The 27,680-nt window shown below is 40.7% G+C and overlaps 1 protein-coding gene across 1 annotated transcript; it reads right to left on the reverse strand.

The window, feature by feature from the left end:
* Window positions 1–882: 882 nt before the first annotated feature.
* On the reverse strand, window positions 883–26,625 carry TMEM242 (transmembrane protein 242). Its single transcript, XM_082480547.1, has 4 exons — window positions 26,093–26,625; window positions 23,879–23,979; window positions 18,438–18,575; window positions 883–2,990 (listed from the first exon to the last, which is right to left on the reverse strand). The coding sequence occupies exons 1-4, from the start codon at window positions 26,226–26,228 to the stop codon at window positions 2,892–2,894; spliced, it is 474 nt and encodes a 157-aa protein (XP_082336673.1). The 5' UTR covers window positions 26,229–26,625; the 3' UTR covers window positions 883–2,891.
* Between the last annotated feature and the right edge of the window lie 1,055 nt (window positions 26,626–27,680).

Below are 27,680 nucleotides of genomic sequence, written 5' to 3' on the forward strand. Positions count from 1 at the left end.
CTCCATTATTCCTATGATTAAATGTGACCAGAAAGTTGGTGAAAAAGCAGTGTAAATGAAACACAGAGGCCCACTGAAGTGACCTGAAGCAACTTGAAACTCACTGCGGCTGTGTTACATTATGCACTTGGAATAGCAGCATTGCAGACATCCCCTTATTTTTGTGTAACTCTTTGCACAAGGAAAGTTCATAATGAAAATTATCAACTTCCTCTTCCATGTTTTATTCTTGCACTGCTTTGATGCCGAAAGAGCATAAGCAATTTTTAAAATAAAAGAGAAAGCAACTAAGGAGCCACTGGACCCACCAACTTTTTTTTGTGCCATTTTCTAGTTTTTAAGTCTTGAAACTTGATTTATTTCTTTTATGTACATTGTCTGTTGTTGTTTCTTTGCCTAATTTTATTTGCTCAGTTGCAATAACTGGATACGCTATGGTATCTAGCTGCTATTGGTCTACTGTGTACTATTTACTTTTCCCCTCTATTTGTTCGGGATTTTGTTGTGGTTTCCAGTAACCCTTTGCCAAGTATTTTCATAAAGAGAAAAAATGAACTTTCATAAAACCAGCAGAATGTTCACCAAGTGAAGAGAGCTGCACAGTGCAATAAAGAAAATCAAAGATCTCCCATGTTTTTCATGTGGCTTGAGGCTTGATTTACTTTTACATTATGCATATATACATTCATAAACCTTTATCTAGAGAAAACCCATTTCCACCCAAAAAGCACAGAATAAAGCTTGGAACAATAAGATGATATAAAAATTCCTCTCTCTGTGGAAGATGTTTTATGTTCAGCCTTATACATCAACACAGATTTACTTGATCGCTCTGTACTTGCCCTGTAAAGCGTGATTCTATTTTAAAGATTTCTGTCTGTGTATTTCACTAGTTAAGAGCATCATCTGGTATAACTGGGCACCTCCAGATCTAATTCATCCTATCTGTCAGAAGTTGGATTTTTTTTTATAGTACAGTTACACTGATCCAATGTCTAATCATTACCAGAAGGCACAACTCTCTCGTGCCAGGACCAGCACTTGTCTAACCCTCAGAGCTCTGAAGTGCTAGAAAACTACTCATTTTTCTTCTGAGTTTCTCCTGAACAGTGTTCTCATGCAGTCACCGTGCTGATGGGAGGTGAGCAAGGGGTAGAGCGGCTCTTTCCAGAGGCAGCCAGCAGGAGGTGAGGTCAGCTGCCTTGCACAATTCCAGGAGCAGCCATTCATTTTAGCACAGTGCAAGTCACCCTCAGACCAGTCCCATCTTTCTCCATTGACTGGGCGGGGAACTTTGGATGACTGATTTAGGCGAGTTATTTAATCCAGATAAAGAGAGATGACCTGAATCCCACCTTAGAAACTAAAGGTAAACAACCTTAAGGACATCATGCGATTTGCATTTATTTACTTCAGTTTAGTACTTGACCAGTTTTAACGACGTGGTTACTTGTTAAACTTGGGAGCTCAGCGCTAATATGCATAACTGTAGGCAATACAGGTATCACCATGCTCACAAACTAACAGAAATATGAAAATAGTACCATTTTTCATGTGCATATGATGGCAGTATTCACCACAATTTATTTAATATTGGATTACAAGCATCAGGCTATGGAAAGATGTCAACTATTACACTTCAGTTGCTTTAAAGATATTATTTGATTGCTGTCATGTTTCATAGGAAAACCATACTTCTCTATTATTCATCTGACATTTAAAGCTTTTTTTTTAATGTTCTTCCCTAGGAATATAAAAACTTAATCACAAAAGACAGGTTTTAAGAGGACTTTATTAAATCTGACAACTGACTAATTGGACTGTGTGCAATTAATAAAAAAAAACTGATAATTGAGCATTCAACGAAGGATTGTTCACTGATAGCGTTTTTTTTAATCTCTGCATTTTCACAGATCTACAGTTCTGCAAATACAATGTTTGAGTAAGACATTATTCTTCCTAGTTTACGCCCACACTTCAGGAGATTACTGCAGTGTGGAAAATGTCACATTGCTTCTCTTGGTAGAAGAGCCACAGGAATCACTGAAATACAAAAAATAAATGGTCCTGTCCATACATTTGCTTAGCTGAAAATATTTGTATAGGACAGACTGGGCATCTCACTATTTTATGCCTTTTTCACTTACAACTTAAATATACAAGCATAGCACAGACTTTTATGCTAAGTATCAGATTCATTATTGTGGGGTCTGATAAAAAAATCTAATACTGAGAAAATAGTGCACTTGGTAGAGATCTCTTCTGATGCTCTACAGAAGAGCTCAGTAGGTCACTACTTGCATATCAGATGTTTTAAACTTTCCCTTCAGACAGACAAAAATAATTTGGTTTAGATATTTAAATTCGCAACAGAGAAAGTAACACCTTTATTTTTAGAAAAGTGCACTGTATGCTAGGCTCAGTAAAAGATCTGTTATAAATGACTTGATGGTTATATTCCCAATGGGACATGTAAATGTCACTGAAAGTACTGTTCTGTTTTTCCTAGAGAAATTTCCCAAAATTTCCCTTAAGAAGAGGGATGGGATAAGAGTTTATTGGGGTCTTGTCCTTATATTTACTACTAAAGATCAGTTTCTTCTTTAAGTCTTCATAAGATATAGTCTTTTTTCAAGTTGGATCCAACTTGTCCTGGAGGGTTCATTTCCTCACAAATCAACTATACCAAGTATTCTGAAAGGTACAATATAAATTGTTTTGTTGAATTCCCTTGTTGCTAGATGTTAACTGGCATCCCCAGGTTCAGTGAACTCAGTCAGTAACCTGCTCAATCAGTCTGAGTTTTCTTCTCTGTTTTTCAGATGGGACACTTCTGCTACTTCCGCTCCTGTTCTTGCTGCAAGAGGCATCTCCAAATCGCTCCGAGGCTTTCACTTGGATTTAAGTAAGTCTTCCCATTCAATGCTGGACTCACTATTTTTAGGAATTGCTGGAAACATTGACTGCATTTTAGTTTGGAATTCTTTCATCTATAAAAGAGATTTAAAAAATAAAATCAGTTAACTATTAATAAGGAGCAAATAAAGTAGCACCGTCTTATTCCACAAAACAGGCTGTGTGAGGTAAAGAAGAGGTAAAAAGGCTTTAAAAATAACAGAAAATTAAGACTTTCCCTCTGATTATGTTGGTTGTATTAACAAAGTTAAAAAAAATATGAAGGGACTCACAACAATCCCCCCTTCTAAAGCACCACACTGGGGTGCCTAATTTTGGCCACCTGCCTGAATGATTCACTATGGTTACATGAATTACAATATATACAAACACAGACACACTTTAAAATGTTTTTGTTTGGAGGAAAATTACCTCAATAGAATGTGCCCATATTTTGACTGCAGTGCCTTTTTCTACACTTGTAATGGATTAACAGCCCAATAAGTTTGTTCAAGGATTTTAAAACAAGGATTAAAGAAAAAATAGTGGTCAGCTCTGACAATTTAGGTTTCTCCCACCATACAGACACAGGTGACAAAACAAAGTCTTGTTCAAATTTATACATTAGTAGGAAGGAAAACAAGATTCATAACCATATACAGGACCAAGCTTTTCTTTCACTGTTGTTAAATTAATATGCTGTGAAAGAGGAAGTTAGCTAGTTTTATATTCTGTATACCAATACATTAATACCAGTTGCCCAATCTATATTTATGGTGACCATTTTATCACCATTGTCTGATTCAGTAGTCCTGGCAGGCCAGAACTGAAATTTAATTTCTTTAAAAATCACTTCTTTTTGAAGATAGTATTTAGATTTATCATGTTCCTTCCATCCAAGATTTTTACATGTATTTTTACATATAATGTATTTTTAAAAGATAGGCATGGAAAAATCGAATCAGTGAAAATCTTATTAAACAAACAGCAGGACACAGGGGAAATTTTGGACTGCTATTTTTAGGAAGCTGTTTAGAATTTATGACATTCAAGCAGAGAAGACAGGATGTGGTATTCAAGCACTGGATGCAATGACCTCTCGAAGACAAAATGTTGTCTCAGGCAGCATGTCCCAGGGAGATGTTCCTGGAAATCTAGATATTCTGAACAGCTACACAGGCATCTTCTCTAATATGCCTATATTTTGTGTGTTATGGGTCATTAGTTTTTTTACGAATACCTTTGGGCCATTTTCTGTTCAAGTCCTTCTGCGTATGAATAATTCTGACAAAGAACTGGTACTTCTTTAGAGAAATGTTGCTGGAATGCAGTTATTCAAGTTACACCTGATACAACGAATGAAACAATTTACAAAGAAATTACCAATCCTTTACTAAGACAATAACTAATTATGATGGATGAAAGCATTTTAGAACTCAAGATTTTGGGTACTGCTAATCAAATAAAAATACATGTTATTTAAAGTAAGAGGAAAATTCAGAGCCAAATTATCCTTTTTGTTTTATCCTGATTGTGTACTTATGTGAAAAGTAGTTCACTGTCTGCTTTATATTTTACTCTGATCAGATAGCTGTTTTGATTAATTTTTTGTTCTTTGTTTTTACAAATCTTGGCAAATACCCACAATTGTTCCTAAAGTAATATTTTTGCTTCTTATTTAAAACTGAAAAGCTCTCATAGGCAGCTAATATTTCCAACAATAATAAACACCGGTATCAGAGCTGACAAAGAGGAACAGCCCAAATTACATTAAATAATTGCTGACAATTAAATACATTAACAGTAGGAAATGCTTTAGGAGCTTTGGCTTAGCTTTTTTTTCCAGACCTCTGTAATTAAGTTACCCTAGTTCTCTGATGTGCAGAAAGTATTCAATTTAGTTAACATTTTTTACTTCCTAAAGAGTGAACCAGCTCTACTACTCTTTCATCTCACTCTAAGTAGGAATGCTCAGATCCTAACCTGATGTAAAATGCTGTAGCTAAGTTGGTATAACTGGAAATAAAACATTTTATACCAGCTAATGATCTGATGCAATGTGGATTTTCTGGCTGTTTCTAAATTCAGACTTTTAAATTTCTTTTGGTGTCAAGTTTAAATGACACACTCATAAGCCCTACAGGACACCTCTGTTACTCCACTGAAGACACGCAAACCCAAAAGAAAACTAAAAGCAATTACATAAGGCCTCCAAAAAGAGGATGATGGGTAGGGGAGCCATTCAGAAAACTACAGTGCATCCTCACCTCTAACAGCTGCCTTATAATTACTAACATGCCAAAGCCTAACCCTCAAATACAAAAAGCAATCTTGTCTGGGAAATAAAACACTACAGCTCTGTTCTGAAAGAAAAAAGATATTTATTTAGAAAGCACTGCTAGCAGCTGCAGATTTAAGAATATTCAGATTTTTCTCCCCTCAGAACGCTAATTTATGTTCTTAGGTAAAAGCAACTCATTTCCTGGAAAAGCAATTTTTCCTTAACATGTAGACCAAATCTGAAGTATTCAACGTCTTTCTTTTGCTTTTAAGACTCCCTGAGAAATTTCCTCAGCCTTATCTTCTCAGATTTTGATGATTATTTGTAAAACCACTTTGCAAGTGATGTCAGACTCAATGGCTCATTTATCACTTCCTCTCTTGCCAGCATCTATGCCCTTTTCCACAAGCCCCCTCTGCCCAAATAGTTTTTCATTGCAATTCACAACTTAGACCATGGTTTATGTTTTTCCATAAACTTTCTTCCTTTGTGATTCCTGAACAGTGAGCTGTTTTAATAAATTATAATGCCAAGCTGATCACCACTGTGCATTGTCTTCTCAATGTTATGCTTTAGGTTCTCAGCTATTTAAGAAGGACATTATCTACAGTGACTGGCATGGGCCTCACTAATACATAATGTCTTCACATTATGTCTAAACAGGGCCAATTTCTTCATGCTACAAATGTCACAGCTACTAACTCATACCAGGAGTTTTCCTTTCTATACAACTTAAAAGATACCGCACCCTATTATTTCTCTCCACAGCAGTTTTTGAGTTCTCACTAATAATACATTAAGCAACATAATTAGGACTAGTCACGGACTTCTATTTTCCCCATCTCCCTCTGCTCCCAGTAAGAAAGTGCAGTACAGTATTTCACCAGGGCTTTGATCTGGACTTCTAAGCCATCTCCCCTTTCTTTTCTGTTCCACTAATAACACCAGCTTCTGAGTTTCTTCCTCCATTTCCACATTTGTGCTTGTTGCTGTCCTGAATGTACTTCCAAATCCTCGCCACTGTCCTCGCACTCAGAGCTCTGCTAAAGCTCACTTGCCACACTGCCTAAAAGCATGGGGAGGACTTTGAAGAATAACTATTCTCTGATGCAATGGAACCAGTGTATACACCCATAAATAACCATGGAAACTGCATCCCAAAGTTCCTATCCCTTCTCTCCCAGTGTCAATGTCTGCCTGCTTATGAACTGTTCTAGTATCAAATTTCAGGCTGTGACTTCTCTCAGTCAGCTCAATATCCAAATTTTGGATATTTTGGACTGGCCAAACTCTACTTAATATATGTATATATTTAGGACTAAATTTGGCCTCCAGAGTAATTCACACTGGCCTCAGGGCTGTTCTCGTTTGCATTTGGTTGACAATATCATACCAGGCCCATTTTAACTTCAGAGGATCCTTGTAGTGAAGGTAAAATTTGTTCACTAAACACATAAATTAGCTGTCCTTCCATGAATTGGGCTTACCAGTGTCCAGTCACCTCCTGCAGTGTGGTGAGCTCGTTGTGAGGATGATGAATCTAGCTTTGTGTTCTATTAATACTGCACACTTGAGGTGCAAGAATTGAGACCTTGTCTTTACCTGCTTTACCTCTCAGGGGACAAGCACACTTCTTGATGAAGGAAATGCTGCCATTAGGAATCTGTGTCTTGCCTTGCCTTTCCTTTTTAGTAGACATGCCACTCGGGAGGTTTCTTCTCCCCTCTCCCTCCCTGGAAATTTCCTGTATTTCCTCCAGATTCCACAATACACGTGCCAGTGGTCTCAAATCAAAAGGCATTAATTTAATTATGAAAGCCAATGTGCTATGTACTACGTACTGGAATGTTTTGAAATAGTTCACTGAAACGACTGCCTCTATTATTGTCAGCCACACTGACACTGGGGTACTCGGTTCAACTGTAATGATGTCTTCAATTAATAGTGCAGTTAACCGAGCACTAAAAGCTGAATATATTTTACCTCCTTCTGCTGCTTTCAGTATCCCAGACCACTCTCCCAGCTGCTGCTTCTGAACCTAGAGGTACATGAACAATCTCTAACACATTTCTTGGTTTAACATTCCAGTATGCTCCGTTCCTGGAGGCAACTCTCTGAAGTGAATTTCACTCAAGTGAATTTTATTTTTTTTATCACAGATATTGCAAAGCTTGACGCTGTTTTTTCCTGCCAAATAAATTACAGTAACTGTTCCACCTCTGACTGTCAGGCTTCTTTCTAAAAGGGTATCATCTACCTTACTGCATTAAATAATCTGTAATAGCTACAGATCACTGTTATTTTCTTATCTTAACCTAATGATCCTGCCTCAGGTGGCAAAAATATGGGGACCTAAAAGCATCTTCCATTTAATAATCTCTTTTTAATGTACATCGTTGACAGAATGTCACACAAAAATTGGGATAGCACTATTACTGAGAGCACTTACGTGGCCGTTCATATTAAAATGAATGGAAGAAGGGCTAAAAGAGTCTATTTGAATCGTAGAATGAAAGTTTTACGAAGAAATGTTCTCTCTAATGTCTGACATTCATAATAGGCCAACCCAGATTCTAGGAATTATTAGTTTCCTATTTTAGTAATCGTACCAGTAAGAACTGCTTACATTAGCTTCCAAGTGAAATGAGGTTAGATGCCCTGAACTGGAATATCGAGTGGCAGCAGAAAACAGGATGTACATGCCCTGTGTTCTCCTCAGCCACCTTCCATTTCACAAGGCATGAAGATGAGACGGGCTGCCCTGGATGTAAGAGCATCAGAGATGATTGTTCTTGCCACCTTTTCCCAAATCTTAAAATGACTGCTGTCGCCCTTGCTAGCAAACGATTGCCAAGGTCTGCATACAGAAATAGCAAGTTATTTGTAGAAAATGGCAAGCGCTGAGCCCTTACAGTACGCAAAGAGCAGAGCAGACAGCATGCTGGCTGAAGGTGATTCTCCGATTCTCAGTGTAAAACGGGGCACTCAGTGTGGGTCACCCTGTGCCTGTTTGCAGGCTGACCTCTAAAATGAGCATGGAAAATAGAGCCCTGGTTCATACTCTGAGATCTTACACTTCATTGCAAAGGCATTATGAACTTTCAGATTATTTAGAACTACAGGTCTATGAAAATGGCCCTCAGAGAGTCAATCCGGGCAGTATAGATCCTAATATATAACTATCTTACACCGTATCATCATAGTACATTGTTCTCAACCTGTTTACCAATTCCAGTGTTTCAGAGCAAAGCAGCAGCAGAATTTTGTTAAACCATCTAGATAAGTCAAGAGCTCATATTAACCCCCTGTCCCATGGAGACTTACACACATGCTTAACCTTATGCAGTATTGAATACTCTCTATGAAATCAGATGGATATTTACAATGCCTAAAATTAAACAAGCACATAGACATATTTTTCCAGAAACCTATCCCTATAAATCCTGTGTAATTTGGGTAAAACATGTCCCATGCTTTTTAAAAGAAAAATAACATGAAAGTAACCTAAGCGAACTTTACAGGAAAGGGGGAGAGGATCATCACTGTTAGAATGAAGCTGTCACAGTTCCCAAACCACTATACACATGTAGTAGCCTCCCACGGCTACTACACATTCTGTCTCAAATTACTGGTGAACTACTGAGAGCTATGAAGTCACAAGGGTCAGGCTGTCTCTTTTCCAATGATTGGGTCACATGAAGAGATAAAACACGTGAAATACTTTCCTCACATTACTTTTCCAAGTAACGTGCAGCAGCCATGTTACTCATTCATAAATGAATGGATTTCACAAATGAGAAGACAGCTGGTCTACATCACAAACGTCTTATACTAACCCCACTTTGTCTGGTTTAATTTCTGTACGAATGTCACTTAGCTCTCAAAAGTGGGATTGGTAACTGGTAGCCTGAAAGTATCTTTCTGTACATCTATCATAAAAGGAAGGAGATGCCATTCCAGTAGAAAAGCCTAAAAACTCCAAAACTGTTCTGGTTTAAGGCTAGATTATTTTGGGGGGGGGGGGGGGGAAACAATGGAAGTGATTAGCTAACTATGATCCTCAAACCAGGACAAATGGGAAAGAAAGCAAGACAGCTATTAATTTATATACACCAAGACAGTGGTTTTGTAAACCACAATCTGAAAAAAAAAAAGTAATTTCCTTAGGTTCAGAGATACGGGAGTGTCCTTAAAAATTTTATACATTTCCATGTTGATCTTTCTGAAATAAAATAAGTTTTAGTAGTATATGATATCTCAAAGAAGATTAAATCAGTGTCTCATTTGTAAGCCTGTTCTCATTGATTTCAGTGATGCCGCATCAGTCTTCAAATAAAAGTAATGCTACAAAGTTTGGATTATACCATCTTGTTACAAAAGGCTTTCATGCTGTGCAGAAAAATGGAGTGCAATACTTTTGAAATCACTAAGGAACATGCCATTTATTTCTGCAGACTCTTACTTTCAAATCTGTGTGCCTGGAAAGGACATCCATGTGATTAGTCTATTTTGGTGTATTAGTCATTGCTCCTTAGTCACCCTGGGCAATTTGAAATTTAATAATTAAGTAATTTAAAATGTAAAATAGTTAAATATCTAAGTGTATAAAGCAAGCTGGTTAACGGATGTAAAATCTCAGGATGAGTGTCCCAACTCCATAAGCTCTTCTGTGCTGTAATTTGGATATCTGAATTAAAGTGAAAACATGAATTGGCTGCAAGCAGGCATTTCTTGAAAAGAGCAACCTGAGTAATTTTTTTCCTCTCTATGTCCAGGAATTCATGATATGCATCATCTACAGTTTGACTTCTGTGTGTGCGTGCACGTGTGCACATGTGTACCATGCGCCTGTGACTTTGTTTTGATACTACCTAAGAGAATAAAGAGAAAAGTCTTGTATGCTACTGAGAAAAATTTACAGGAATTGATTCACAAGGTCCTCATTCATGGCTGGGTAAAGAGCCACCACAAAACCAAAGCTCTTCAGTGACGTGTGCGCCTTGACACTGTGAGTGGGGCTGAATTCATCGGCAGGAAACCTGTCAGAGGCAGTGTAACACCCAGAGCCAGACAGGGACGGCTGGGCACCTCCAGGCACACAGAGCAGCTGGGGTCTTCGACCAGAGAAGCGTAAGACGAGTGTGGCCGTGCTACCACACAGCACAAAGCACAGGAGGATCCCATGGGACCAAGATGTAGCACCAATAATTTGCACCTATCAGCTAAGTTTTTATTCATATTTTAGTTGTACACTTACAGCTTACAGTTATATGCAGCCAAGAAGTGGATCAATCCACGCTTCCACTTAGGGCAACATGGAACTGCTCCACAGAGGCAATTTCAGACCACAGGCTGAACACGGTTTTATTCTTTCTAGCTTCTTAACAGGCTGGTGGCAGCCAACAGCTACAAGTCTCTCCCAAGACACAGCAGAGTAATTCCTCAAGACAGCTACAGTTACAGTCTTCCCGTATTCTTGAAATACTTACTTACAGCTGTCCCTATTCATGAAGTAGATGTAGCAGCTTTCCAGTAGGAAAATTATGATCTTATTCCTTGAATAAGCATTCTGCCTTATCAAGTTTACAGTGAAGTTCACAGGTTAGGGTTTTTTTTTATTATTTATTTCTTGGATAAAATACTAGCAGTACGTATGTGTGGAGGCAAGTCTTCTCCACACCAAACTAATTGGGCAATATAAACAGTACAGAAAAACCCTGTATAAAGAGGAGGAGGAAGTGCTAACTTGTACTAGTACTCCATCTTCTTTTTAAGAGCTTGAATTTAAATAAGTATTGAGGAAATAAAAGAACATTAAAAAAATGGGCAGATTTGATTTATATTGAAATATATAATCACAGAATAGCAAGGAAAAGATATATTTTTGTCAGGCAATCAAACATAACCATGATAAGGAATAGAAACTTCATGAATAATACTTAGGTGAGAATTAAATACAACTAAAATAAAAAACTAATAAACAAAAAATCTAGGAATGACTCTAGGATGACTCTAGAATGATTCTTGGGAGATATACTGCTTTTATAGCAACATTTCTTCATTTATGAAATAGGCATAAAAATTTCAGCCACTGCAACATGCCTGTACTTGGTTGAGATCTATAGAACTTAGTACTATTTACAGATGCCAAACCCAGTAATTTTTAAAGGCTATATCTCCATGTTCTCATTTTATTTTTTAAATTAATTCATCCTTAAAGCCAATACTGCTTTGTATGTATACTGTACCTATGACTACAATCTCACAAAATTATATCAAATATCTCTCAAATGAGCAGGAGGATGTTATTATTTTTATGCTTAAAATGGTGATTCAGAGGTTAGATTTCCTTTAGAGAAAAGCAGCCTGCTGAGGAAATGTCCTTACCAACAAAACCATGGCAAGCATATATTCTCTGTATTGCTCTTAATTGTTTTAGATGTCTTTCCACAGCTGTGCAATTGTTTCAGACTGTTAATATTTTAAAGGTTAAGATCAATGAAAAACAGGATATTTCATTAGGAGTCACCATAAAAATGATAAACTAATATTTTACAACTATATTACTCACAAATTACTAGGCAATTCTTCTTACTATTTTCCAGCTTTCCATGGAACAGATGTGGAAGCAACAATCAGAATCTCACAAACCTACATATGAATCATCCTGGCCCTTTTCCTATGGGAGAAAGAATGCTTTTATTTCTGAGGAAATAAAACCTAATTTATTGAGGGCATGAAGAGCAAAAGGGCTCTTAAAGCATAATTTATCTTGTTTGTTAATTGTTGCATGCTTCAGTCTACAAGGGCTGAGGGTATTGTTCTGCTTTTAAAAGAAGGCTCATAAGCGCTGATAGTTTTAAGAAAAAAACACAACAAACAAACCAAAAACAGAACATCAGGCATTCATAGGTATGTTTTAATACCTGTCAAGTATTCTATAGCTGCAAGCGTAATTAAAACCAAAAACCTGCTTATTTAAAACAAGGGTTTACAACTCAACTGTAATTTATAGAAAATTGTGAAACTATCATTTTTCCACACAACAAAAAGATGTGGTGGATCATAACACCTGTAGAATAGGTAAATAAAATAAGAAAGGTTCAATTTTTGTAAACTTTCATGAAAATACTTGTTTAGGTTAACTGTAACAACTGGGGTTTTAAGATAATTTTGAATTGTTTACTTTTAAAAATTTTTACTGATTGAAACACCATTTATTCTTCAACTGAAAATTTAAAACTTCATTGAGCATTTCATATGAAGAATGTTAAAATACGATGTTTCGACTACTATTCAACTTAAAAAAAACCAAACAAACAAACAAAAAAACCAAACAAACCACAAACTGGCCAAACCCATTCTTTTCTACAAAATTTATTAGAATACCTCAGTGTTTTGCATCAGAAAACAGTCAGCCCATTGCACCAGGAGTGGGCAGCTACAGGCTTCTGAGGTTGCAAGCTCAAAACCCTGGAAGATAATGCCATGGAAGATAATGCCACGATGTGGAAATTGTTAAATAGCAAATACACTTGTTAAAAAAGGTGCCATTTTGTTTCAAGCCAGATGTTAATTATCAAGCTTGTATTTAACATTGCATGTGTCCTTGTATTTTGTGAAGTGCCTCAGAGAGGAACGCAGAGGAAGGCTGTGGCTGTGTCTGGATGAGAACTGGGGGTCAGATCAGGAGTGCTCAATCTCCCAGTTGTCTGTGCTTACTGGGCATGAGTTTGTGTACTGCTGAACAGCCACAGAATGCATGAACTGGGTTTCTTTAGGGTGACACAAAACTGAAGAAGCATTCTAGGAGCGCACATAACATACACCAGCTGCAAACAGGCATTCAACCCTTGGGGCAAGGCCAGAGTCAGTCCAAATTTTAAAAATCTGTTGGAATGGTTGTAGCTATCAGGTCCTCAGTCCCCAGTTGCTTCAGTGCCCCAATGCTGCTGGTCAATGACACTTGCTAATATAGACAGAGCTTCTAAGCCCGGAGATAATGAAAGGTGGACTGACTTTAAATATTTTCCTAAGAGACTGCAGGAAGCAGGTTAAAAAAGTCTGACTGTTACTGACAGCTGGTTATTTTCTGCAAGAGGTACTATATAAAACTAGAGAACCACCATCTCCTGGGTTCTGAAAATGAATATTTCTCTTTTACATTATTGAAAAATGGAACTTAAACTATTACCACACCAAGTCCTCACCAATCCATCACTCCTCTGTTTAGGAATGAGTTGACTGGTATTACCTATCAGCCTGTCCTCAGACTACAACAGTGGTAACTGCAGTCAGGGGATATTAGCAACCCAACCTGAGACAGTGTAAAATCTTTTATATCCCTCACCAAGATATAAAGATCAGTTACTTACTATCACCTCTGGGTTTTCACACTGGCATAAAAAGCAGCAGACGCTAAAGACACAGGGAACCACCTTTAACAATAAAGCCATTTAAGAGCCAGAAATAGGCATTGTCATAGCACTGTTTTAAGAACCGATAAACCACAAAGATTAAATAAAAAACTAGTATCACCAAAGCTGGCGCATCACCTCAGTGTCTGGAACAGATCTTAGCAACGACTTACTTCTATGGCAAACACAGACTGTCTCGGAAGGTGTGAGGATGAGGGATCCTGAACTGTGGCTGCAGTTCCCTTCCATGACACAAACTGCTGAGCAATCGCAGTGCTGCTTCAGAATGATGGATGCAGATTAATTACAGCAATTATGACTCATCAAGGAAATATCATGCCAGTTTGCTCTTGTCATTTCATCTCTGACTTTGCAAGTGATGACAAGATAATTTAAACAGTCACAAAGCTTAGAGTAACACATATTTTTATCAGTCATTCACTGTCCCGTCAATAATTTATGCTCATAGGAAACCCATCCCCGAACATTAACAATCACGGCATTTTGGCAACGATACCAAGCGAAACCGCTCTTCTGGGCTCTAACTAATGGCAACACCATGTGCCGCTACGGCAGTGCCGGCTGTTACACGACGGTTAAAACCTTCTATTCCGTCAGTGTGAAAAATAACACGGGCCTGTTCCCGCCGGCGCCAGCAGGTGTCGCTGCGGTGCAGCGGAGCAACTCCGGCCCCGCCCCATGTGGCCCCGCCCCCAGCCCCGCCCCGGGGGGACTCAGCGCTCGGCACTTGGCAGCGCAGGGCAGTCGTACAGACCTTATTTTTTTCCTCCCAAAAACCAGAAATGGTAGCAGCACCTTGCTGGTTTAGCTCTACCCTTTCAGGTGCGCGGGAGATGCTCCCCACCTCTTCCTGCAGGTGCCAGAACCACCACAAGGGGCTTAGGGCAGGTACATGGACATACGGGTTCGGACAACTCAGTGGCAGCAATGGAACAGTCTATCATTTCGAACCAGCACATGGCTAATGTGAGCAGAGTTCAAAGCACGTCCAGCACTGAGCATATCTTTCCCTGCACTTCTCCAAATTCACTGATGAGCTTTGCTTTCCTTCTCCTCCTGTCAAGCTAGCCCCAGCTCTGGTGTGCACTGGCTTCAGCCATCTCCACGGGCTGGCCAGGAAGGAGTGGAACTCCTTGATAGCTTTCCTGGCCAAGGCAGCCATGCCTCAAGCTCTCCTAGCTCTCTTACTCCTTTTGGTGTGATTTCTGCCAACCCATCATGTCTGATTTTCCACTGTGGCTTCTGGTATTTTATTCCTGGAGACGACATGAGGCACTAAACGACACTTAGCAACTCAGTTTTACCTGAACTCCCCTCCAAGCCCTGCAAGCAAAGGTCAGCCCTTTATTTGCTACGATCCCGCCAAGATAGTCACAGGGACAGAGCTGGCAATGGATTTGAGAAAGCTAATATTCTCTTACGTGTGACAGAACCAGCTTTCTTGTTTGCTAAATCAAATATCTGCAGTGCTTACAATCAGAATTTAATTATGCTTAACAGTTTAATATCGAGAGACTATATTAGCTGTCAGCAACGTTATCAATATTACCGGTAGCTCTTAAACAAATGAAGCTGCTGCCCAGCAGGGCCAGATCACTAATTAGCTGGTCCCAAAGACAGCCGGTTACCGTTAAAGTCAGTAAGGTGAAGAGGCTGGGCAGAACCTCTTCTTCTCTTTGTCCAGCTGCCAAAGCTTTAGTTATTAAATTCACACAGATTCCTGGGATCAAAATGAGTCGAGTCTCCCCTCAGGTCACATACAGCACAGTGCTTTCAGAGGTGAAAGTCTGCTTTAAGTTATTAGTTTTCAAATCTTGCTATCTAATGCTAGGTTTGAAGTTGTAACTTGAACTTCTGCAGGTATCGTGAACCTGCGTGTACTACGGAGCAAATGAACTTGCAGCACTCACCCACACTGAAACTCAGGACATTTTTATTCAGGTAAATCCATGACAGACTCTTTTAAAAATGTTTAACTGAAATTAAAATGTTCATTTTTAAATATTCATTTGAAATGAGCTTAGTGTAAAATCTATGATGTCTTCCATGGTCTGAACAGTTTATGTGGAAAGAAACTTTGTTTCAGTGACAACTTCAATAAATAGTTTCCCACAAATAAAACTTTATTTTCCTGGCTATCTAATAATTATTAGACACAATATATGCATTTAATATGTGTTTTTTAAAATCAGTATTTTAACTGTCTGAATGTTAATCTATTATCTCTGCTTACATAATAGCAATAAGAATTTTCAAAAGTATCACACTGTTCCCCTGAAATAGGAAAATAAACAAAACAAATAGGTCCTTCTTAAAATGAGCGTATCTGTAAGAAAGAGTCCAGAACTACTAATGTACCAGCCATTTTATAATCCTTATTTAATCTCAACTGTTCAGGAAAATTATATTTAAGCACAGAAATACCATCTCTCAACAGTCAGTGTTTGCTCCTGAGTGTTATGTTTAGTAGGGCCTGTTCTGATAGGAGGGGTAATGGTTTTAAACTAAGAGAGGATAGATTTAGACTAGATATAAGGAAGGAATTCTTTACAATGAGGGTGGTGAAACACTGGCCCAGGTTGCCCAGAGAGGTGGTAGATGTGCCATCCCTGGAAACATTCAAGGTTGGGTTGGACGGGGCTCTGAGCAACCTGATGTAGTTGAAGATGTCCCTGGTCATTGCAGAGGGGTTGGAGTAGGTGACTTTTAAAGGTCCCCTCCAACCCAAACTATTCTATGATTCTATGTTAAAGCAGTACGCAGAAAGTGTCAACAACAATCAAAAATCAAAGATGAATTAGTCTGGAAATATATTTTTAATGCTAATGAACCTCTTTGGTCAGAATATTTAATTTTTGTCACACTTCTGCTTTTGTACCTCCAGCAATTTTAGACACACATATATATTTGATTTTAACAGATATATAGTATAACAGGAAAAAGAAATGTGTGACAGGAAATTTAAAAATGCTAATTTTTGTTTCTGCGATAATGAGTAGCACTATTATACATGTTTCCTTTCTGCAGTGGGAATTTAAGTCTATAGCGAATGCAATAAATATGTCAGTGGAGAGCAGGGAGAGCGCTGTTCAAGCTCACGTGCAGACACAGGCTCTCGACAGAAATCTGCTTCCCTCAGTGTCTGCTGTGCAATTCGGTGAAACTTTAAGTACTCCACAACACAAACCAATCCCAACAGGCACTTGCAAGAGCCCCTTAAGATACAGTTTCCCCCGCCTCCTTTCAACAGTAACACAACACAGAATATAATAAGGTACTGCTTTCTGACTACAAATGCTCAATGAGTCTCTAAAATGCACTGCAGTGTGCTGTACGCTTCTGAGGCAAGAGCCACTACTCTCGGGTAGCCAGAAGCCCCCATCAGACTCTGACATGTCCTGGGGCTTGGCCATCTCAAGCTTATGTGGTTGTTTTCTGTCTGGCAGTCTCAAGGAAAGCAGCCTCAGAGGGAGACCAGGCAATGGTGCTTCTAGGCCAGTATTTCTCAAGGAAGTAAAAATTAAGCTTACCGAGAAACAGTTAACGTAAACTGCAGATGAGGGTCAGATTCTGCAGGACCAGAAGTACTCTGACAGAATGAAAATAAGAATCGGCAGCACAGTGTGACATGAATCCTTTTGGCTGACGATATAACTGACAGTAAACCAAGCAGACTGTTAGAGCTCAGCATGCAGAGAGTACAAACTGATACTCCCACTCTTCCTCCCCCTTCTCTGCCATTCCACTATAGCTTCACAAGGACTTGTGTTTAAACAAAATGTGTTGTAGATGCCTCCTATGTCCTGCTCTGCTTTTTTTGGTGTTCTGCTTTCTTTAATGGCTCCTACTGAGACTCAACATGGGAAAGTAAGGAATAAGGGATTGTGTAGTGCTGTATGTTGGGACACAAATTGTGACCTACAGAATAGAATCAGCAGAGAAGACAAGAAGTGAGAACTTGAATAAAGATATTAATAAGAACAGTACTGGGATGAAGTATTATCTTCTTCCTTTTAGTTTTGGGAGACACTTTGCTGAACATATAAATAATTTGCCATGCAAGGTAAAGGAAGTCTATTCATTCCTAGTCCTAAAGAGGGTGCAGACAGTTCTGCCAAACTTAGAGCTGCAGGGGACTCTTTAAGTCATGGCTTATTACTAGAGGCAAACAAAAAATGCTTACACAAACTTTAGTGTTCACATTCAACGCTGTGAAACACTGGAACATAAGCAATTTACTAAAGATAGCCTTAGGCCCTTGGGACATACAGATGCTTCCTGAGTTTCTTTTCCTTGACGTGGCATGTCATAGACCAACCATTCTATTGCACATGAAACTCAATCTTCTGCCCCTTTGCCCCTTCCAGAAATGCACTAGAAAGCAAGCTGGTTTCCTCTCAGTTTTTCTTATGTCCCAAGTGTCCTGACGCAAAAAATTGAACTTGGACAAATAAACGGATTATTCTAAAGATAGGATTGAGGGGGTAGCCTTCGATTCAATAAGCAAAGGATATAGAAAGTTTGCAGCTACTATTTTAGTCTGTCTTAGAACACTGGCTCTTTTGTGAAGAATCTGAAACATCTGTGCAAATAAATATATGCAGGACAAAACTGTCACTCCCCCAAAATTGTCTCCTCCTACAACATCCCAGGGTTTTTTTGCAGATTAAGAACACCTTCTCTGTGTGCACACACTGGTTAGCCACTCCATGTGAGGTGAATGAAGGTGTAACTCCTAAGCTGAAGCAGTATAGAGGTGCCACCCCAAGATGCATTACCCAAGGGAAAATATGGTATTTAAGGGGATCGCACTTGCTACTCACACTGTGCACGCCCAGGGCCTTCCAGATGGCAAAACTGAGCAATCCAACTCCGCACCATGCGTAGAGCGAGCCCCATCCTAGGGCTCGTAAAGCCAGTGACGAACCACTCTCTGGTAATGTGGCTGTGGCAGTAATCCCCTAGAACAAAAAAAAAGTGATCAAGAAAAAGTGAATATTGGAAAAAAAATATGAACTAAAAAAGTTAACTTAGTGATCTAGAGTTATTCCTGACTTTCCAGCTATACTAGTGCAGCTACAGATAACTGTTACAGCTGCCAGCAGACCCAAAGAGCCAAGCAAGGGGGTGGATGAGCTCCCCTCCCACCAGGAGCAGCTTTCAAGCTTGCCAGTACCACTCAGGGATGATTTTTATTACCCAGAAATGCTGAAGTCAACTGTTTTGTGGGCATAAGAATCGGACACTCAGTTGTCCCACCAGTCAAAATACAAAACTAAATCAAACCCACTCACAAGCCCTTATACCAGTGGCATCAGAACACAATCATTTTATCTCATTGATTTTGGTACTTTTTCTTATGGCAGTAAGGGTGGTGGGCAACCACTGCCCTACAGGTCTTTATCTGCACTCCTGAAACAGCAGATTAGGAAACTGGAGGAAACTGAGTAGCTTTCAGATCGACACAGCGACTGAGAGACAAATTTTGAGGGGCTGCAACTCTGAAGGAGCTCTGGAAATCATTTAGGAAAATTTTGTAAAGAGCAAACAACACTAAACTCCATCCTGTTGCGGAGTTCACCAAGTGTCAACATAGAAAATGCTCTGCAGTCTCCATACTTCTCATATTTGTCAGAAACAAGAGTAGGTGGTTTTAACCACTTGTTAAATTGGTGCTTAAAAGTCTACCATGAGACATGTCCTGAAAACACAGAACACTGTCACTTGGAAAAGCCACTTCAGGCCAAGAAGACCATAACCTCAGCTGTGATGGGGTCCCAACTACGATGAAACCTTCTCTGTCGCAGCACATAAATGCACATTGCAGCTACCAAGGGCATAAGCCACACGCTGGCTGACATCAATCAATTCACACTGCACGTTCACTGCTAGCTAGCCGTTCTCATCTCACAAAACCCACCTTACTGTACCTATTTGGTATAGGACAGCTTCAATCTGCGTAGCCCACAACAGCAGTAAGACAGACATAATTCTCTTGTTCACAGTGGTGAATGTCAGCAAGAGGGCTTGTTTTTTTTTCTCTGAAAGACCACTGTTCAATTCTTCACATGGAAACAGATTTCAGATGGTAACTGGTAAAAACTGGCATCTATGGTCCTTGCACAACTGAACGGTTCTACTTACTTATTGGGTATCTCAAGAAAAAAAATAATTATTGCTCAGAGGTAAACATAAATGAGACTGCAAGCATACAAATATATTCAATAAAGTATTATTTCATTTATAGTCTAAACTAATGAAAAGTGAAATTAACTCACAGAAGGATCCAAAAAAATTTCCTCCAAAACATGCCTAAGAGCTGCACTTTTCTATTCATCACAAAAAGTGGAAAAAAAATATTTTGTATTCTTGCTTTAAAAAGACTTTACATTTTTTTAGTACTTTTTAATAAAATAGTTCTCTTTCTTCTTTGATATAATTAAACATATGTAGTGTCTACCACTATGGTATTTGGTCAGTGAAACAGCACCAGTAGCTTTTTATTCTCTTGGTTTTGTATTTATTGAAACATTAAAATGATCCTCAGGCAGTCCTTCAGCATTAACACTTAGGATTTAGCTGTAGGCACAGTTACACAAGGACAAATACACATTTGCAAAGAGCACAAGCAAAATGTATCTTGATCCTTATTTATTCCGATTTGGACACCCCAAAGTGGGAGCTGTTAACAAAACAATGCTCTGTAAGCATACACGTACATGCACACAGACACAAACAGCAGAGATCTCTAGTCTCACTATTATACCAGGTCCTATTATTTCCTTACCACAGCTAATGAGCTTTCATAACACTTTCAGTAGAGACTGCTTTGAGTAGATTTAAAATGCTGACGATTATTTCTGACATTTTTCCTGCTTTCATAGTTTAACCATATACAACACAAAAAATTCTTCCATTTGGAAGATGGGAAATTAATGGACAAAAATATCCTTCACACAGAATCTTTAAATAGGAGTCATTATCTGTGAAAATTGCTGGAAAAAAAAAAACATCACCCGAATACTATTTAAATGCTTGATTGCCCCAGAAAAAAAGTGGTAAATTGAAACAACTGATCTGGTTTTACTGACAGCAGTCAAACAGCGTTCAATCACAGGCTGATTCCTCAGGGTATTAAGTACATAGATCAGGATTTCTGTAAACGAGACAGTTTGTCATACGATTATCACATATGCTGTTCAGAGCGTCAAGAAAGCTGATTAACAAAATGCTAACAAATTTAAAAAGACAACAGTAGCATGGGAGAAAAAGATGTCACCAACAAAAGGACCTTTTTAAGAGAACTGAGGTTTTTATTCACAAGCCTGTTATTCTGTGCACAGATGTTTTTCTCTTCATTACTGCTCCTATATTTTTTAAAAAAAGCAACTCTCTCATTTAAAAAATAAGCTATTAAACAATACTTGAGTCTTTCTAAAAACCAGGCCAGGAAAATATAGGGCAGAATTAGCTGAATTGGTTACCAAAATATATGCTGGGTTTTTTGTTTTTGTTTTCTGGAGGATATAAGCAGGAAGTGGGAGAGGGAGAAATGACATTTTTTTCAGACACAGGCCTCAGTCCTGTAACTATCCCTTTGTGGATAACAGGGTGTCCAAAAGGAAACTGTGCCTAAAATAAATGGTGTGTTCAACTGTTTTGGTTGATTGCATTCAGCGTGTTTGCTGTTTTGTATGACCTAACCCATTGTAAAATTAAACACCTGGATAAATGCTGGTAAAACTGGACACAGAAGCCTCCTTGTGATAATCACAAGGAGGCTGCTGCATCCAAGCATTTAATTTTAACACCCCCCCCAATCATTTCTTAACTGAAAGTCCCTGCAGTGCTTCATCACTAAACAGGATTACGTAATCTGTTTCAAGTCAGTTTGGGCACTGGTTCTACAAATGCTTTCAACATTTACTTAACTTCACTAGCACGGGGGAGGTACAGTGGGTGCAATCTCAGCTTTTATCTCTTACCAGTAACCCTGATGCTATTGTGCAAGAGTGGTATCTCATACTGTTGCTTCCTGGAAGTCTGAATGCAGTCATGAAGCCATGATGCTACAAGCTTCCCCTCTGAATTGCTATTTTTTCTCCCATAGAACTATTTTATTCTGTTCCAGGCTGCATTATGCTTGCTTCCCATTTCTACTCTGATTTGCGTGCCACCATTTCACAGACACAAAAACTGGCAGAAGCCAGCAAATATGCTGCAAGAATAAGTCTCGCATTTCTTCCCAACACTGAGCATCCATTCTCATTCCTTTGGACCTTCCCTCAACCTTGGGCCAGCACAGTCACTGCAGTCATGCAGCAAAGAGGATCAAAAGACCGATTTGGACTAAAACTAATGCAGGAAAAAAGAAAAGCAGAATTAACCAGCATCACCTCACCAACCCAGCAGCACAAGTTGTGGTGCTTTTACAGGGTCAAGAATGAATGGACAGAAACTAAAGGCCGGTAGGATGACTTCTTTCAACAGCAACTCCCACTTATGTTTGCTTAAATTATCTGTCAAACTATGGCTTCACCTTAACATGGATAAAACTCCACACATTTAGGCACTGAACATCTAAGGATACAATCATCTGTAGTTATTCATAGCTACACTTTAATTATTATACATGAGGTGTTTTTAAAAATAACAGGCAACGACTTGCAGTAAGTTAACTACGGATTTCAGTAAGAATGCTACGGCAAAAATACGTTGGTGACAAAACCTCAGAGAGCCTCCATAGACAGTTAAGTCATTCTCAAAGTCTTCCCTTTTTGTCCTTCCCTTTTGAAATTGCTTACCTACAGATACCGTGACAAAAAAGCACTTTTCTATGCTTTGCAGTATTTAAGTTGAGGGGTCCAGGAATCACAGATTTTTGCTAGCAAACTGTTGTAATTCATTTGCACGGATAGCAGCAGATATAGGTTTTCAGCAAAAACTGAAATGGTATATATCACTTGGTGCCATTTCCAGCATATATATTCTCAGATGTCAATGTAATGCCACTCTTGATAAATTTCACACTGATAACAGGACAGCTCAGACAGACAGGAATATGTGCAAGCTGGAAAAAATGCAATGCTCAGGAAAAAGGAAGTTTAAAAAAAAAACCAAAGATGCTTAAAAAAAAAAAAAAGGGAGAAAACTTCCTTATTGTAATATATTTCCGTAGCTTGTGAAATAACTTCTCATGAAGTTTTCTGTTTCATCTATTTCAAAAAAGAAACCTGTGTTTATTGTTGCTGAAAAGGCAATGGATGAGTTATGCCATGGCAGCTTACAGAGGAAAATAAGATGGCAAAGGAAGGATCTCATGCTCTTTGACAACAAAAGGAGATTTTGAGTGATCAGGCTTTGATAGAAAGTGCAATGGAAGACTATTTTTTTCTCTTGATATGCATTGTTATTGAATTAACATTTTAACAATAAGCACAACTCATCACTTCTCAGCTCCCTAAAAACATCTGTAATTATGTTGTATTTTAAGGGCTCGGTAGAGTAGAGACTGACCAGTTCTAAGGACCTATTTTTGACCTTTTTGGCAGTAACAAAGCATTAGTGAAGAAAAAAGTGTTCTTCAATTAAATATGCTGTAATTCAGATTAATACACCAACACGATATAATTGTTAGCTTTGCTTTGCAGTTTTTTTCTTCAGAATGCTCAGGTAGATCCTGTCAGTAATTGCATGAGATCAGATTATTTTTGGCCATCAGATCTCACAATACCAAGCCACTACACTCACTCTCATCTGTCCCCTTATACAGTGGGATGGGAGTGGAGGACTTAGATTTTAACTAAATAATTCCACATTATGTATTCCACAGATTACAGGCTTTCTACCTCCTCATTCCCATCCTAACTCCAGTCACCTCCCTTCCCAATTCACTATGGCACTGTGGGACTGCGTGGTGAACTGGGTCGCTGAGGTGATACAGGCTCCCGACTGAAGTGCGTTCACATCACAATCAAAACATACCATCAATTATATTCCATTATATAGCAGTAGTACGATTCCAGCAAACAATGTAAGTTTTATGTTATATTTCAGCTAATCTCAAGTACTAAAGTATTTGGCAGTGCCACCTCTGAATTGATTTCTAAATTAACCCTACCCCTACTGACTTCAATTAAGTCTAGTGCTCTTACCATCAACTTTGTGCCGCCAAACTCCACGTATATCAACATTTCTATAAAGCATTTAATGCATTCTTCTTCCCTATGTATCAGAATTAGAAAATAGGTTAAAAGAAACAAACCTTACTGAACCAGTCTGGGTTCTTCTTTTTTGTCATGGCAAGCGTTGTGCCAAAACCTGCTATCATTCCTGCAGTAGCAACAGTACCTAGAAAAATTCCACCTGCCAAGAAAAGTTTAAGAAATAAAAATCAACCTTTTTTTTTTTCTGTAAGGGGAGAAAAACAAAACCAAACCTGTTTTCAAAATAAAACCTGAAAAATGAAGATCTGTCAGCACACGCTGAAAGGAGAGGAACAGTTGTCCACATTATTTACATTAACTCAATATTGCAAGCCAGAAAGAATATTTTTAAATACAGCATTTTGAAAATCAATGGCAAGTGTATATATTTTCAAACCACACAAACCAAAAATCACTGAAATCCCAGGATTCCTTCCACAGTACTTCCAAATTTCCACTGTTCCCCCAGCAGCCTCTCTCACTCCAGAGCCAGCTACTCAAATCATCTTGTTCTCTGGCTACGCCTCCCCCTGCCCCAAAAGGAAGATGTAATTCTTTTTGTTACACCATTTGCTATTTCAAACAGCCACCTGAAAATCCACCTGTACCTCAGAAGACCATTGTATAAGCAACACTTGTTCTTCAGCTTCTCCATTTTATGTTCTACAGCTCTAATTAAAAAGAAGAGAATGACACTAGCAGGATGCTTTCCCAAGACAGAAATCACTCCTCGATTTTCAGTTCTTTCAGAGCATTTCTGAAGTCACTTAGGGTCCCCTGACCCCTTCCAGTTCTTGCATCAGAAAGGCGGACGTAGCCATACAAGACCACTTTCAAGAAAAAGCCTCATTACAAAGACTGAATGCACTGTACGAAACTACCCGATTCATATTAAGATCCATATTAAATTTTTTTTCAGGGGGTTACAAGTTCTTCCTTTGCAACTACTGATACCCAGCCTGCGTTTCCCCTTTCCTGATGCCAGTCAAGTAATTAAAAACTGGGCAGAATAGGAAGTAAGAAGCAAAACATGCTTATGCTAGGTCTCACTTTTTAAAAATTAATCATCCTGTTACTGTGATGGAGAAGTTCCCTGTACTCCTGCCAATGAAATCCATCACATACCTCTTCTGCCCGGGAGCGGGAGGCCCTCACACGCTGCCGGCACTCTGCATGCCCGCTGCATTTTACATTTCAAGGTCTATTAACCAACAGATTAATCAATCTCCCTGATTTCCGAAGTAACAACTGGGTTTAAATTAACCGCTCCACACGGGCGAGGGGGCGAAGGTCTGGACGCACGGCCCCCTTGGGAGGGGCCGGAAAGCACTGCAAGGGGTAAGCAAAGCGTGTGCCAACAGGGGACGGCGCCCCGAGATCGGGATGCTCACAGAGACACTATCCCCTTGTGCCCGCGGGGTGCACGGCCCTCGGTCCCCGCTCCGCCCGCCTTCCCCCCGGAGGCCCGACGGGAGCGGGCGGCGCCGGGAGCGGGCGGGAGAGTAGCGGGGAGAGCTCCGCCCTCCGCTCCGCCAGGGGGCGCGCCAGCCCGCCCAGCCACAGGGAGCGGCGCTCTGGGCCGGCACCGCCAGCCGCGCAGCCGCAGGTGCGCCTGCCGCCGGTGACCGGCGGAGGCTCCAGCCCGGGAGACAGGCTTGTGTTGTTACGGGAACTTTGCTGTAAGGAATCCGCGGCGCTGGCTGTAACCCGTCCGAGCCGCCCCTTTCCCAGCGGCTCCTACCCCCCCCTCCCCCCGGCAGGGCCGAGCTCCCTCAACCCCCCGCCGCCATCTCGCTGCGCTCCCTGCCCTTCGGCCCGGGCGGCTTCACGGGGCGAGGGAGGGAGGCAGCTCCCCTCAGCGGCTGCCGCCCCCGTCCCGGAGCGGACCCACCCGCCTCGGGTCCCCCGATCCGGCCCAGCAGCGCTGGGGCGGCCCGCGCCCTCCCTCGTAGCCCCGCGTCCTGTCCCCGGGGGCGGGCGGCTGAGGGGCGACGGACGCCGCCACCTCCGCAGGGGAAGGAAAAGGCGGGCGGCGTTGTAGAGGCTTCCTCACAGCATCCATCCCCAAACGCCTCGGCTCCTCCCCGGGGACGGGAGAGTGGGGCAAGACCTCGGGCTACGGCGGGGGGGGGGGGGGGGGGGGGCGGCAAGGAAACACGTCCCTCCCTCCCGGCCGCCGCCGTCCCTTGGGGGCGGCCACGGGGCTCCCGCACCCGCTGTTGCTCGCCCCTGACCCGTGCAAGCAAAGGAGGGGAGTGGAGGGCTTTCTGCACCTTTGATTAAGAAGAGCTTGTCCTGGGACGCCGCAGGGCTGCCGCCATCCCGGAGCAACGGCAGCCCGCGCCCGGGGTCCATCGGAGCCGCCGCCGCTGCCCTCTCCTGGGCGTCCCCGCCGGCAGCTGCCCCCATGGCCCAGGGCGCGGGAGGAGGCGGCGGCGGCTGCGAGACGCAACCCGGAAGGAAACGGAGCTGTGCCGGGACACGCAGCCGCCCTTCCTCCTCCTCCTCCTCCTCCTCGGCTGCCCCGTCGGGCGGGGAGAACCCGCCACCCGAGGGGCTCGGCAGGCCGCTGTCGGCCCCCAGCGCGGCCGGAGGAGGGCGCGGGCGGTGCGGCGGGGGCGCCTACCCGAGGCGTGGCTGTTCCGGTGACCCACCTGTGTGAGCCCGGGCGGGGGGCGCCGGCGGCAGCCGGTACCGCGGTGTCCCGAAAGGCCGGGCGTGCCCCGGTAAAGCACGTCCTGGGACACGGGAGGTGTTTGTTCGGCCGCTGCGGGCTTCGTGTGGCGCTGCCAGCCGCCCCCGCGGGAGCCGCATGGCGTTGGAGGCGCGTTCAGTGTCCCCGAGAGCCCAGATCGCCCAGAGGGGAAATTGGCAAAGGTTGTCAAAGCCTCTTGTAAATCAAGTCTTTTGTAGCAGTCTCATAAGGTGTTGGGTTTTTTTTTTGTTTGTTTAAGTCTATGGGACAGATAATGTCATGGACGTTACTAAATAAAAATGGGAGAAATTCTTAACTTCCCATTAATTTTCCTAAGTTATATCTTGATGAATGGTATTGCTCCAAAGTACATCTTTTTGTTCAAAATTCTCGTTCTCCCAACTTACGTAAATAGTTCTTCATACTCATCTAAATTATGTCCGAATGGAATCATAGAGTAACGCTGCGAGAACCGTACATTTCTGGTTTATGACTGTGCCACAGTAATTCTCGGTTGCTGTTGCTGATGGATATAAATTGCTGTACAGTTATTTATCACTCTATTGAATGTGTTCCTTTATGAAATGGTATGCTAACTTATCAGGATTCAGTACAGGCAGGTAAAGTATATTTTTATTTGTAAAAGTCAGTACTTTAACAGCAAGCAAGGAATGTAAATAAATCCAAAACAAGTGTTTCTTCCCCAGATTCCTTCTTTGTATCTTGTCATCATCATTTATAGTCTGTATCTAAGGGTCTAATTATAGGGGCTTGGGTTGCTAGGCAAAAATTTAGTATTTTGGGAAACTTCCTGTTCACAGTACTTCTGAAAACCAATCCAAAGCCATTTCCTAATAGTCCATGAACTGTGTCAGTTAAACTAAATTTTACACAGTTAAGAAGCAGTCATTGCAAAAGAAGTAAGCATTATCTCAGCTGTGTAGCTGACCCATCATTTTGCTATTCTGGACAGCACCTAAATGACTTCTAGTCTTTTTCCCTCCTTCGAAAAAAGCACCCCAAAATCCTGTGTGTGTTTTGGAATAGCATTAGACTTTGCCACAAATAATAATAAAACCTCCTAGAAAAGCTTAGAAAAGGGGGTCTTAGAAAAACTGCACAGTGACAATATTACAAGAGGAAATTAATTTTTATTTTATCTTCAT

Source organism: Vanellus vanellus (assembly GCF_965231255.1).
Source record: "Vanellus vanellus genome assembly, chromosome: 3".
In the NCBI taxonomy this organism is placed as follows: Eukaryota; Metazoa; Chordata; class Aves; order Charadriiformes; family Charadriidae; genus Vanellus; species Vanellus vanellus.